The sequence below is a fragment of the Thermobia domestica genome, chromosome 2 (genome assembly GCF_964235325.1).
Source record: "Thermobia domestica chromosome 2, izTheDome1.hap1.1, whole genome shotgun sequence".
Lineage (NCBI taxonomy): Eukaryota > Metazoa > Arthropoda > Insecta > Zygentoma > Lepismatidae > Thermobia > Thermobia domestica.
In genome coordinates this window covers 358,772,071-358,787,240 of record NC_137455.1, presented here as the reverse complement: position 1 = coordinate 358,787,240, position 15,170 = coordinate 358,772,071, and the positions used below count along the sequence as shown (strand labels likewise).

The 15,170-nt window shown below is 35.3% G+C and overlaps 1 protein-coding gene across 6 annotated transcripts in view; it reads right to left on the bottom strand.

Moving 5' to 3' along the window:
• aralar1 (calcium-binding mitochondrial carrier protein aralar1) overlaps positions 1-15,170 on the bottom strand; it is a 321,349-nt gene that overhangs the window by 89,885 nt on the left and 216,294 nt on the right. For 5 of the 6 annotated variants that reach the window (XM_081749350.1, XM_081749352.1, XM_081749355.1 and 2 more), the window contains 2 exons: positions 9,687-9,829; positions 5,391-5,506 (listed from right to left, as the gene is read on the bottom strand). In XM_081749350.1, coding sequence (XP_081605476.1) covers positions 5,391-5,506; positions 9,687-9,829 — 259 coding nt within the window. Of the gene's footprint in view, positions 1-5,390; positions 5,507-9,686; positions 9,830-10,256; positions 10,364-15,170 lie in introns of those variants that run through there. The other variant, XM_081749356.1, reaches the window with a different exon arrangement.

Sequence of the window (15,170 nt, the reverse complement as noted above, 5' to 3'; positions counted from 1 at the left end):
ACGAGGAACTACATATAATTTATACCGTTTGCCGAACATTGTTAGAGTCATCAAATCTAGGAAGCTCAAGTGGGAAGGCCATATAGCCAGAGTGGAAGAAAATAGGGACGCTTTCAAAGTTCTATCTGGAATTCCAATCGGAAAACTACCATTAGGAAGATCTAGGCGCAGATGGGAGAGACATATTAAGATGGATCTCGTAGAAATAGGAATACAAAGTAGAAATTGGATCCAGTTGGCTGAGGATAGAAGTCGATAGAGAGCTTTTGTGAATGCAGCATTGAACCTCTGGGTTCCATAGGCCATAGTTTGTTAGAGATACTTTACGCAATAATGAACTTAATAACAATTATCTACACACACTGTTTCGTTTTTCTGTCGGCTGGACCCCCTATCGCTGACCAAGATTCGCAATGGCCGAATAGATTAAATAGGCTTTGCAGACAGTCAGTTGACAGAAACTCAGTACTATTCCTTCTAGATCGCTTCGAGGGGGGGTGCGGTGGCTCAGTGGTAGAGCGTTCACCTCCGGTGCCTGGGGTCCCTGGTTCGATCCCAGCTCGCGCCGTGTGAATTTTGTGGTGGACAAACACCGTGCTCGTGGGTTTTCTCGGGGTTCCCCCGTTTCCTCCCACTTTCTTCATTCCACCATTTCACTCATTTCTCATTATCACCGTCTCCTTTAGCCTAACCGGCATAACCGTGGGACGTTAAACTTAAAGATTTCATTTCATTTTTTTTTAGATCGCTTAGAGGGACATACAAAAATTAGAGGAAATATGGTCCTTTCAGGCCCAAAGCCCTATTATTGAATTTCGGCCCTTTTTAGAGCCAATCTCAAACAGTAGAGCAAAACCCTTCCAAGATGCCGAAACAGAAGAGACCAGCTATAAAAAAAAAAAATAAAAACACACAGAAGAAAAGCTTTATCACAGAGAAAAGGCCCACGGAAGAGGAGCAACAGCAGCACCCAGAACCATATGAATACCCACCAGAACCCAGAGCTGAACCAGAAAACGAGCAGTGTCAGCTGCTGCCTGTACCACTGTACTCCATCAACTATAAACTGGTGACTACGGAGGGCAGCATTCGTCGGATCTGCACCAGGATAAACGCCTCCCAACTAGAGGTAATCGAACTCAGAAAGAGAGATTATATGATTAACTTTCCCACTCAAGTAGCTCGAGAGCTTTCCCTAGGCACATTCCTTGACGAAGATTTTGGACACCACTGCGTGATAGACGATCAGAGGGTGCTGTGCTTTGAAGAAAAAGACGGAACTGACCCAGTCCAGAGCTGCGAAGAAGATGAAGAAATACACGAACAGTCAGTGGTAGCAGCAATTGATGATGAGTTGATGTCGATGAACGATACACCAGTGCTTATCAAAAACGTCAGCAGCACATACTTACGTGCTTCTTTTCAGAAAGATACAATCCAGGTCAACACAGTGTGGAAGCCCAGATGTTAGATACATCAAATCAATATCGCCACACAAGAACAGCAGTATTCCGGGGCTTGCGAGGACCAAAATGTCCTCGCGTGTGTTTCAGACCCAAACAAAACACACAGACGGAAGCCTACATGCCTATGAAGTCGAACCTGAAACTGCCCAAAGATGACGAGCAAGAACTCAAATACAGAACAACTTCCAAGTAGTTTAACGAAGAGGGAGGAAAGAGGAGAACTCAAAAGAAAAAACTTCAATGCAAGACACAGCAATCAATCACACAGGAGGGAGCCAAGCCCTCAAAAGAGGAAACCAATCACACGCAGGTAAAAACCACACACACTCAGGTAGAAACCAAAACAACACAGAAGAAGAGAAAATCCGGTCCTTCCCACGAACAAAACAAAACTACAACTATCAGTAAGAAGCCTACAATAATCAGTCAGAAGCAAGTGAGGCTAGAGCTAGGAATCAATCATCGAAAACTAGCCAGAAGCAACAGAAGAAACACCCACGTGTTCAGTATGTAATTAAAGGATACCACATAAACAAGGAACTAAAAGACTTTGAAGAAGAATTACAGAAACAAAACATACAGTACACACATTAACCAGAATTAAGTCAGAGGATAGCCCAACTCCACTAGTGAGGCTATTCATAAATCCAGAACACGTCAATAAACTAATTACACACGGACTCTAAGACATACAGAGTAGAACAATCGAGAAGCCAACCACGTCCGTCTCCTTGCTGGAACTGCTATGCATAAGGGCACCAGAAGCGCCATTGTTATAGCACAAGAGTATGCCACAGATGTGGAAAAATGCATACAGACAATTGTAATCTACCAATAAACAGAAACTTCTGTGTAACATGTAAACTAATTGGTCACAGGACAGGAAGCAGCGAATGTCCTGCAAGACCAAAAACTTCAAATCAGATGACTAAACCGAGGCTGATCACAGAAGAGAACTTCACAATTTGAGGCCCTTATCAGAAACAGAATTACCACAGATCAACAAGTGACGACAGACGTAGCAGAAAAACAGGAAGAAACCCACAACTACATAACTGAAGTAATAGAAGAAACCATAAACAGAGCGACACAGGAAACAGTAAAATGGGTAACATCGATACTAACCATAACAACACCTCCAGAAAGTAGGCCAAGGATTACACAATCACCATAGCAACAACATTTATTTTCCAATTAACAATAAACACAATGTCAACCACGATTGGTAAGCTGTATGTTACCAAATCACAGACAGTTACCAGAAGAAACCCAAGCAAGAGTAGCGGCGCCAAATCAAAACTGTCCGAAGGGAAGGAGGAAAGTTGAGCAGCTGCGACCACTGCATACCGATGACGAACAGGCGAGACCAGCGACCGACCTGCATGCTTAAATAATACCACCATGCCTCACTAACCAAACTTATCCACCAAACTACAAAGAATTAACCAATTAGATTACCTCAAAGTCCCAATTTTTTTAAGTCAGAAAAAATACAGAGAATAATATATGCTTTTTACATGGATCTTCCCACCCTTCTTTATGTGATTTACCATGTAAATAACTTGAGCATGTGCATGACCGATAAAGAGGGTTTTCCTGGACTCCATGTGCTTCTGGAGTTTTTCCTCCTACTACCCAATCCAATTGTTAGATGAACAATTCTTCACGCGTTTTCCTATCTTCCTTTTTACTCTTTTCTTCTTTAGTGCACACTGTTCGGAAAATGTCTTAGGATAAAAACCGCGGCGCGACACAACATTCGACATGATGCTTTAGAACTCTAACTGCATGTAGAAGGTCCACGTAGATATAAGTTGGTGCATCACTCAAGGGGCCAAGCTTTCTTGCTAAGGAGGCCCTCTTTATCTCTAATTTATTTCCCATTTACGGTCTCTTGATCCACTCCCTGAAGATGAATGCAATGTCTGCATCTGAAACGTCGATATCAATACCTTCATCTGGTTGATAGCCCAAGAAAATTTACTACATTCACGTCGCCAGGAAAAACTCAATTCTTTCTTCAAGCTTAATGATGTGTATGAAATATCGTGGTGTGCAGGCATTTGGTTCTCGTTAGTTTAAACCCCACTTTCGATGGCAAGAAACTCAAGGACCATAGTCCTGCACAACAACACTTCATATGCATAGCAAGTTCATAGAAGTCTACCACCATGCCAAATTTGGTCAAGATCGAACGAATTCCATCAATCGCTTTTAGTGAAATTTCTTGATTTCACTTGAGTCACTGCTCTCTAATGTATATATAAAATTCTCACCAATTCTTGGAGCATTCTTCTATCTAATAAAGATCCTGCTATAATGTAGAAATGTACACTGTATACTACTTTCTGTTAAGTATGTGTACCTTGTTTGCAATTAATATTAGCTTAGAATCGAAATTCCTGATATTAACAAATCTTTACAAATAAGTGAAAGATAGTCTAAGACAAACACAGAAATAAATAAATTTAGAAATAAGAAATAAAAAATATGTTGATGTTAAATCACCAAATAGACAGTATGAATTCGCCTTTGTTTTGTTCTATACGAATTTGTTGCTCATAATTTCAGTGATTTATTTACACTGCCATCTTCATCACGACACTTAAAAATAGATCGGTCTGTACGAGCGGAAAATACAGGGGTACTAAAGTAACCTTTTCCAGTCGAAGTTTCCTACGTAAGAATAATTTCGAATTTCTATGGCAAAAGTTTTCCTTTCAAATAAATTTACCTTCTGCAACACTTACAATTACCTGCAATTACCTGTTCAGTCCTTTCTAAGCGGCAGCATAAATAAAGCCATTGAAATTATAAGCAACACAGCGCGGATACAGAACACAAAAAAAGATGAGTTCAAGTTGTTGGAACTGTCTTCTTCGCGCACCATTACTTGTTATAAAGCAATAAAAAGTTAGATTTTGAATAAGAAAGAAACAGGAGAAAAGCCCCGTGCCCAGGTAGGGAAGTTGGAACATGTTCTTTATAAAATAAGCTTGATTGACTGAGTTCATTAACGACCTTTATCAATTGCGAGGCTATACAGAACGGTATTTATGTTTTAAAGTGAAATCTAAACCACTGTCGTGTGTTGATGACCTTCCACCGGGAATCAACCCCAGTATCTCGTGCATAAAAAGCACACATACTACCACCTAGACCAGCGAGAAGTATTTTATGAAATGAATAAAACTAGAAAAGAAATTAGTTCTAAATGTGTACGAAATAGGATCAAAACACTCAATAAATTTGGAACAGTAATATTTAAAAAAAATCAATAACTTCTACCACAAAATGAGCTTCAGATATATACCTACGCTAGGATTCATGGCATCACGAATGAAGGTGAACCAAATACTGGATATCGCGGACTCGTGAATATGGATGTTGAAACCTCTTCTGGTTACCGTGGTAATTAATCTGTCACTAAACCCGAAGATACATATCCGCATAAACTGAAGCTCGCTCTTGGATCGTACCCTACGCCAATCCAATCCAACAAAATTGGAATTCTTGTTTACACATCTCCATATTTTTACATTAACTTAGCTACTGTTTTTCAGTAGTAGTATGGTCACAAAGATACTTATTTATTTATACAGAAAGGGTACTCGGTCTATGTTGAACAGGCAACCTTAAACCGTAAACACGCCTCCTCAAATCAGAAGGTTTATCGGACCTAGCCAGAACGTGATATTCAGATCCACCGATCTTTCCAAAATCTGCCACGTGCGGGATGTACCGCAGCGAAGGCATATTCATGTCTAAATAATCTAAGATAAGACTAAAATCATTTACTCTACAATAAAAATAAATAAATAAATAAAATATGGGCTACATATCACATAAATGTAAAAATTATTATCAATTAATTCCTTATATTATTTTTTATTTCAGTTATACAATAAAGAGTTGAAACCTTACCAAAAGTAACCAATCCATTTCCGTTCGTATCGAAAAGCTGGAAGGCTGTTTTATAGAGAGCATCAGGAACGCAGAGTAAACCTTCAAATGCCTGAAACTCCGGGAAAGAAATAAGCCTGAAAAAGAAATTAAACAGTTATAACACTATAGAATTTCTAACTCGAATTCACATAAAATTAATCAGTTCTCTCTGTAGGGTATGGGAACAGGGCACAAAGTGCTTACGAATAAGACACAGACAGTTACGAAGTTAAGAGATACAGCATGTGCAAATTGTATTATGGTATAGATTATGAAGAGATATAGATTACGGAGATATTGATTATGAATAGAGAGATTATTATGATACAGATTATGGAGATTGAGATAGACTGGTTATAACAAGATTAGTGTTGCTGTAGATTGAGATTAATAGAGTGATTAGCAAAGATTCTAATGAAGATATACGGCACAGGTTAAGAATAAAGGTTACTAGGAGAATTAAGTAGTGTGTTTATTCTTTTTAAAAGATTTCTACATTGGTGAAACACACTTGCTGTGTTCTTTAAATTATTTTACACTCTCATTGCACTACTGACGAATTATACACTACTTACAAAAACGACTGAAACATCATGAACAAAGAAATCAAATGTTAACGTAAAAACTTAATTATTTTGCACCAGTGTACAATCTCGAAATGTTCAGCTCGAAAATATGTTTAACTATCCACTATCAACACAAAACGAAGAACATGAATCAAACGAAGACTTGTACGGTGGTTTATAGCTACGATGGGGAAGGGGGGGGGGGGGGGGTGCAATAGAAAAGTTTATTCTGTGTAGGAATCGACGAACTCCCTAAAATGAATCTCCAGACATTATTCGTTATGTACTTTTTCATAATTATAAGCCTTTGCGTAATACTATAAGCGCGACATAGATTCCCAAAGACCTATTAATTCTTAGGTATTTTTCTGTATGGCCTTCCCTGTTTGATTGTGCCGCGATATGGGTTTGTCTCTTTTGTTAAATGATTTGATATGATGCATTACTAACTAAAGATGTACTTACCAAAAACACCCAGAACATACTTCCACTTCTGTTTCGGTTAAAGGTGATTGCCATCCTCAGACAGAATTCTTTCAGAACACTAGTGCTGCTAGATGAAGTACACACATCACCGTTGTTAAACATTTCCTGCATATAAGAATTATCCAGTAATAATGCATCAATGAAATTTTCCTAGCACTTTATATCTCGTATTCCTGTGCACTAATCTGTACCTTGTAACGTTGGCGTTAACAAAATAATAATAATAATAATAATTTTAAAAGAACTGACGAAGTCTCACTTGTTTTACCTGTGTTTCATACTATCTTCACTGATGAAACACTTGGAAATAGAAAAATGACGAAATTTAAAATCTGTCTCCTTAAAATTCTGTCTCACTGTAAGCTATAAAATTAAATTATTGAAGAAAAATTACACACAGGTAAAATAAGTAAAACTTAAAACTAATGTCTCACTAAGTATTAATTACCAGTATTATAGGGTACAAATTAGTGTACAAAAACACAAGATATAGAGGTGCAAGGAGAATTTCATTGAAACGCTACTACTGGAAGTGCGTAAGGTCTTGTATACACGAAAGGTCTATCAATAGTTCGTCTAAGTAACGTTAGTTTTCTGAAAAGATTTAAACTGAGGATGGCAATAACCTTTAACTGAAATGTTTACGGTAGAACTATATTCTGGTTGTTTTTAGTATATTTAGTGAACGAATTTACCTGCTAAGTTTTATTCTTGGCCATTTGTAGTGTGGATCGAAAGTTGAGGAAAAACACCACTATTTTTCTCTAGTTTTCTGGCAACAAAAAGAAAATATATGGAGGATGTAGTAGCTCAGTAGCAGAGCGCTCATTTCTGGTGTGTGGAGTCCAGGGTCCGGTTTTGTGGTGTATACATACCATTCTGTGGATTTTCTCGGATTATTTTATTTTCATTATCGTGCTTTTCCTTAACCTCGGAACATAACGTGGGATGTTAAGCTCCGAACAGAAAAGAAAATAATGTACAATGGTCTTTCGCAGATCAAAATACAGTTTTGGATGTAAAATATCCCCTAATTCAGATCTTCGGGAGATATGTCTAGGGAAAGATTATTGGCGAGAAAGTAACAACGTGCTAAAGGTCATTGGAAGAGAAAGACAAGCACAAGCAATGAGGTTTAGGAAAAGAAGGCGTACCATGTTACAGGGAGAGGAATTTAAACAAACATTAAAGAAGAAATTAAACTAAATACTTTAGACTTGGTTGGATTTTGTGAAGTTAAATGGAAAGGTACTAGGCAACTGAGAAGTGAGGGATATAGAATGTTTCAGTCAGATAATAAACAGAGCGGTCGTAATGATATGGGAATAATTTTAGATAAGTGCTTAATAGAGAAGATAGAATTTGTTAATGATAAGTTTATTTAGTAGAAACACAGACACACACAGCAACTACTCCATTAATAGTAGAACAATAGAAGGAAATTAAAGTTTTCAATTCACTGTTCATACGTTTTACAATCAGAATTACCGATACTATGAATAGATTTTGGGATTTCTTAATTATTCAGCAAATAAGTAAATCACTGTCAACTTAGACAATCGTTGCCAGAAGAAAGGGAACTGCAAGCACGTTGAGCAAAACAAGTGATTTTGTCACAGGATGTGACGTTGGAAGTACAGAATTACCTATTTGTACGTAATAGGTACGGAATCGACGTTTTGTTGATAATATTGTTTCGAAGTTTTAGCGGTAAATGGCAATGGTATTGTGTCCTGTGCTGTATGACTGGTTGGTTGTGTTGATGACGCTGATTGGGTTTTGTGTATTCTTGACTGATCATGCTCTATGTTTGTGTTGAAAGTTGAACATGGGTGATGTAGCTTTGGCGTTGTATTGGTCAAGTGTGCTGTTACTGGTTTCGATGTCAGTTCGTTCCAATTTGGTACTAATGAGCAGTTATTACTTTCACTATTATGCCACAATCATAAGTGTTCGGCGTTTAAGAAGTACGTTTCTGTGAGAGAAAAAAACTGCTTCTTTGATAATGTGAATTTATCTTTATCTCAAGTTGTTCTCTTGTCTTTTTTGTTTGTTTGTTTTTAATGTTACTAATTATGGTTTCATTATCAAAGAGTATTCTGGAATTTCTTCGAAACTCAGTAGGCACGCCGTTTCTGATTGGTTGTGTTTCTACAGGGGTCTGTGTCTTGAGACAATCGTCAAAAATTCTAGTGACTTCATCGGAGATTCTGAACTAACAGTTGAGGTAGATGAGGGTTTGTTCGGCAGACGCAAATTCAATGTTGATCGAATGCGCCGAAGTCAGAAATAGATAGTCGACGGTATTTGTCATGAAACTAATCAAATTTTTTTGAATAAGTATAGCGAGAACTCTCGCAGTGCTGATTACCTTTTAGAAATTATTTCTAAGCACTACATCGCGAATCCGTTATCATGGATTTTTGAAAGGGGGTACGTGGTTTGGATAAGACACAGCGAACTCACATGATTGTGAATCATTCACTTAATTTCGTCGATCCTGAGAGTGGTGCACCAGCGACCACAGCCTATCGAAAATATGTGGTCGCATTTAAAGAGAAATTTAACTCATCGTTCTGATAGTTTGATGCTTCATTTTGTTTGTTACTTGTGGAAGAGAAGGTTTGCTGCTAGTTGCTCTATTGCTGAGAATGCGCTATTCGCCATGCTTTAATGATTTATAATTAGCGGTGAGTGTTATTTTCTTGCAGACATTTAATTTTTTATGTTAGATTTACAGTACTTGTTTTATTATTTATTGTTGGTTTGAATTGTTTATTATTTTTTTACTGTTTTTTGAGCAGGAATTTGGAGGGCGGTAGCCCCCATTTAGATCTGAAAATTGATAATCACCTTTCACCTGAATTTATTTCTCGGAATAGTTTAAGTTCCCAAGAACGTTTTCATTATTCATAGCAATTGAAGAGTAAATTCTGGGTGAGTGCGGGAGCAATCGTAACCCAGTTGTCGGTGTTGTAATGTACCTGAGTGTATTAATTTTATATTATGTGGGTGCATTACTAGCGCGAACATGGATTACGATTGCTCATTAGGTGGTCTCCCAAACTCGTCCAGAATTTATTTCTTGATTGTTCCGATTGACGGAATCGTTCTTGGGAACTGATCCTTGAAATGTTCCAAGGAATCGGTTCAGATGAATCAGTTGCAGTGAATGTTCTACTCAAAGTGCACTTTTGCCGAAGAAAGAATGTAAAGCACGTACCCATCTTTGCTAGTATCGACAATTCCTCCCAACAACACAACTGAGTCCGGGTTGTGGTTCGGGTCTGAGAACAATCCAAGATATCGCCGTACGAAGTCATCTGCGGTCATAAACTTTTCGCCATTCACCTCACGAGATGCATACTGCAAAGAGAAATAGGATCAGCAAACAACGAACATCAAAGCTATTCACCAACACGATTTATACTTTTTTTTTTTATTTTTGGTAAAATACGGAAGTTGACATATTAAAAAATCACAAGAACAATTTACGAGGGAGAACAGAAATGTTTTTAATTTATGATGAAAATTTACATGCAAAACTTCTGAATGTGTTTTATTTTCTCAGTTTCTAACAGTGTGTTAATGAATTTCATATAATTGATTTGTTAGCCCTCCACTAGAATTAAACAAAAGCAAAACTTGATTCGAGCTACAAATTAACGAGTTTCAAATTGGATTTTCTTTTTCTTTTTTTAAATAATTTTATGTATATTTTTTTATTATTAAAATATTATCTGCATCATGGTTACACTTTTGTGTATCATTGTTGCCACACAATACATTTTACCTTAACAACAATCCGCTAGTTGACTTGATGCTCTGTCGTGACTATTGATGCTTGTGGCAGGACCTGACAGCGAGTGCTCAAGCAGAACAGTTACCTAAACCCTGCATAACAATAGGGCAAGTAGATCATATGGAAAAAAAGCACATGCCCAAAAAAACAATCTACAATGCACTTAAAGGCAATGATATAATCCATGGGGGAAGAAAAATAATAGTATTCGTCGCTAATGCTGTGAAGGAAGAGCTACAATATTGATATACAGATCATATTCGTCTCTATGTAAATAATACTAAGTGAAGGAAGTACAGAAATGGCCAACAGAAAATAACGCCTAAGTCTCATCACGCTGATAAGTAGTTTCTTTTTTCTTTTTTTTTTTAATCTGACTGCTTTTACATATATAATGCGGAAGTAAGTGAACATATTTTGCTCCACTGCTATGGTCTGAATAGCTGTAATATTTTCCATATCTATCTATATCTATATATCTAATTACTATCTATATATCTATAGATATATAGATATCTATAGATATATAATTAATTTACTAATTTTACGATTTTCTGAAAATTATACCAAGTAAATGACCATCATACAATTGATTTATTAGCACTCTACTCTAAGACTAAAGAAAGCAACAGTAGACTGTTAGATATACTAAAGTAAGAAGTAAATATATGCTTGAAAAAGCCTTATGTACTCATAATATACACTAGACTCCCGAGTGTCCGGCCTACTGTGACGGAAAGACAGGCCGGATTTAAAAAAAAAAAAAAAAAAGCGCGGATATGCCGGAATTTTGTGAAGTCGTTAAGCGTACCACAAGAACAATTTACGAATACAATACTGTATGTATTGTACAGTTATCATCAGGAACAACAGCAAGAGTACTGGATTGAGGTCCGTTACACACTGACGAAACAATGAACAAGGAGCAGAATACTGCTCTTTTCCTGTCACAACTTTTATTATGCATGCACACGACACGATTTCAAGAAAACATGATACGTAATTAAATGCAGTTGAGTTCGTTCCTCTAGTCGCTGCCTTAACTTAGATTTTGGGGGATTATTCTGGCAGCACTGTAATTTCTATGGATGGCAACACTTAAAATTCTTCAGGTTCATATTTTCTGTTGTAGAATAAAATTATCTATGATCGTAGTAAGTTGCATTTATATATCTCCTTCCATTTATGAAAAACAAGCAAAAAAAAAAAAATATATATATATAGTAAATTTTGTATTGTTTTTAGTATGTCAGGCTCTTAACATAGGGGTCATTTACTATTCACCGACTCCGCTCATTTGAAATTGTAGAATACAGAGTTTCATGGTGACGATGAGTGACAACAAGCCATCTTCGTCTCATGATGTAAAACACAAAAGAGGACAACAGGAACAGAGACAATCTCGTTTATATAACGATTTAAGAAAATGCATATTTCAAACATAGCAGTAGTCAGTGTCAGTGCGTTTATTATTTAACAAACAACGGAGCCTTACACTTTGGAAATTATGCGACGACATTAAGCTAGCAGACGATCTTGCTGTTCACGTCTCTCACTGCCGAAACACGTGTGAGCCGCGGAGTAATACGTTTCGCTTTGTTTACGTCTACTTTGTTCTAAGGCTGGAAAGACTTTAGGTGTAATTTTCCAAGTGAGAAATATATAGTCTGATTAATAAATAACATAATATTATCCTTTCAGGGAATGAAACTCTCTGTAAGATCTTGTAGAACATCACAATACTAAGTGATCAAAATACATTCAATTTACTGCCGCACTTTTCTAAATGCCATGATCTGTGAAAGCACGCATCTATCGAAATATTGCATTCTTAATGATCAACGCACGGTCGTCTGAAAGTATACGGAATTTCTCTTGACCACAACTGTACTATATTAATGTTTTTTTTTTATATATATCATAAAATACGTAAAATCACTCATACATAAATTTACAACAAATCACAATCAAAATTATTTAAAAATTATAATACGGAACACATTTGTCAAAGGATGAAAAATGTGTATCTAAAAATGCATAAGTCATAATTATCATACTGCATAAGTAGTGTTAAATTAGAAAAGAAAACAGTACATAGGATGCATTGTTAGGTAAGATATTAGTAAACGACCAGTTAAACACAACACGAAATTTGTCATTAGCTGTTGTTATAATTACGTTTTTCTTATTCCTAAGTTTATAATGTTGCTCTTACTACTTTATTGCTCTTTAGCGAAGGATTAAATCTTCTGAACATTTTTATTTTATTTTTTTTATTTATTTATTTTTTTTTAACGAGGAAATATTTGTATGAAATTTGTCCCAACACACATCTATCTCGCGCTAATATAACTCTCTTCTTTCTATCTTCATGTAAATTGTATCAGGAAAAGTATTTTGCCTATGCAAGGGTCATGCAGCTTTTTTTAAGACTGCCCAGGAACTTCTAATCCTACCATGTGATTAATAGTGGTGCATGTTTCTTGGCAATACGCTCATTTTCCTTTTGTTTCTTTCTCTCCTCTGACGATTTATAAAAATATTCGAACGAGTTGGTTACTTAATTTTTCAAGCTCTAAACGAACTTGAATGTGTGTATTCTGTTTGTCTGCGTATTTTCCGTATAAACCATAATAATAATTTAATTTGGTATATCGGCAAAGAAAAGAAATAATCTCAAAATCTGACTACTTATTTTTAGGCATATGTCAAAGCTTGCGTGACATATTGAAATTTCGTCGGTCTTCGTAAAACCCATCATAAACATTTATTAACTGAGATAGGCTGTAGGATTTCAAGCGCCATTTCAGCATACTTAAATGGGTTGTAAAACAAATGTTATTTATTTGCTGTGGTATGGGAAAGAAAAAAAAAAACCGAAATGATCGTAGAAATCAACACTATTACTTATTATTTCATAGTTGTATGGTTAAATTTACGAAATTAATATATCAATTCTGTCATATTTTATTCGTCTGCCTAAAACAAACCAAATCTAAATGAACGAGGTAAAATAACTGGAATGAGATAAGAAATTTACGTGATGTATCTGTTTACACAGAATTGCAATGATACATTTTTAAGAAAAAATCTTAATTTGTTTTGATTGTCATTACTAAATCAATAATGCGTTAAGTAAATAAATTGTTCGAAAAGTTTTATACTATTAAAATATTAACAGACATATTTGAACATATATATAAAAAAAATAAACTTAAAATACTGATGTAAAGCTTAAAATGTTAACTGAATTTAAACTGAACATTCCTTAGGTGTCCATTTAAACAGCAACTTCATATCAAATATATCTACTGGTTTCGTACTTTTCAATAACAAATTTTTTAATCAAAAATTTTATTGAATTTTACTGAAGAGGCCGTAAGCTTAGATTACATCTAAAAACATGTCTTTAAAATGAAGAATTTTATCAAGTAGATGTATTCATTTTGCTGAGCAGCCTACTACACTGTAACTTTCAATATAACTAAATGTGTATTTGAGTTATTTTTATAAAGTATTGTTTGTACCAAATATAAAGCGTGTTGCGTTGTATCAAGTTTTCTTGTACATTTTGTACGATAGCATGTTTTCATGATCACTAGATTTAAATAATTACAATATGTTATCTATAAATGAAACTAACTAACGCTATGGTTTACGAAACCAGCAAGAAAAGATAACTTTTCTGTTTGATCCTATCCTACGTTACCAATATCACTTGAACCACTGCGTTCGTGACAAACTAAAGCGCATGAGAGTCAATGGCTCTGGGGGAAGTATTATGTAGATAGTAGATTTATCTGTTTGTTGAGTTTTCGTCAGAATTATTGTTATTGGTATTGGAAAGATAATGCAGCTATATTCATTATTTCAAAAGAACTAACACATGATTTTCACGATGAACAAGCTATTTCAGGACAACACAATGTCGAACATTTCTGGATTTTTAACAGTACTACGATAAGCTAAACTAAATTTTTAAACAAAAATTACTGTGAAGGAGATATTTGCATTCTTATTATATTTAATGAACATTAATATTTTATAAAACGTAACTTCTTACGTCATTGTCCCAAAACAATTTGATCATCAAATTCAAGTATAATTAATTGAACACTGACTCTTGGAATTGATGGTGAAGGTAAAAGAATCACAAAGTAAGTCCACATTTCTGATCCATAAAACTGAAACTGATAAAAATGTTGATGATATATTAAAAATAATTATATTATTTTACTCTTTTGCATAAGAACTATTCACAAAAACGAAAGCTTTGAAACATATGCATTTTTACTTTTAAAAAAATCCTTGGTAACAGAAGGCGATGTAAAATTAAACACATTACGACTTCGGTTTGTAAACTGACACCTCAAATTTAAAATTATTTCTGTAGAATATTCTTAGACATATTCAGAAGAAAGGAAAGTATATTTACTGAAATAAGACTTAAGTTTTTCGCAGGAAATTTTAAAATAAAAAAATTTAAAATCAAAAGTATGCTTTTCATCAAATAGCTACGATATAGGTAAAAGATTCCATATTATACATCGAATATCCAATTCATAAGATCTTTTGTTAAGCGTTGGCGCTCTCACAGAAGAGAGGGGGTTTCCAGGTGACTGTAAGAAAATTTCAATGACGAACTGAAGATAATGTCTTACATTGCATAAGAAAGTAAGAACTTTTAATGGCGTAGAAACAATTTAACTTAATTACTTTGTAACACCCTATTCTCTAACAAGATGTGACAAAGACGTAGTTACTACGATAGCACAATATCCACGTACGTAAGCTTACGAAAAGAAAACGTCACAGCAGTAGAGAAAAAAATCACGAAGATCTTTGTATGAAGAAAATTATGTATGGATCAGAAACATGATAAAATCGAGATACAGAATGAAGAAA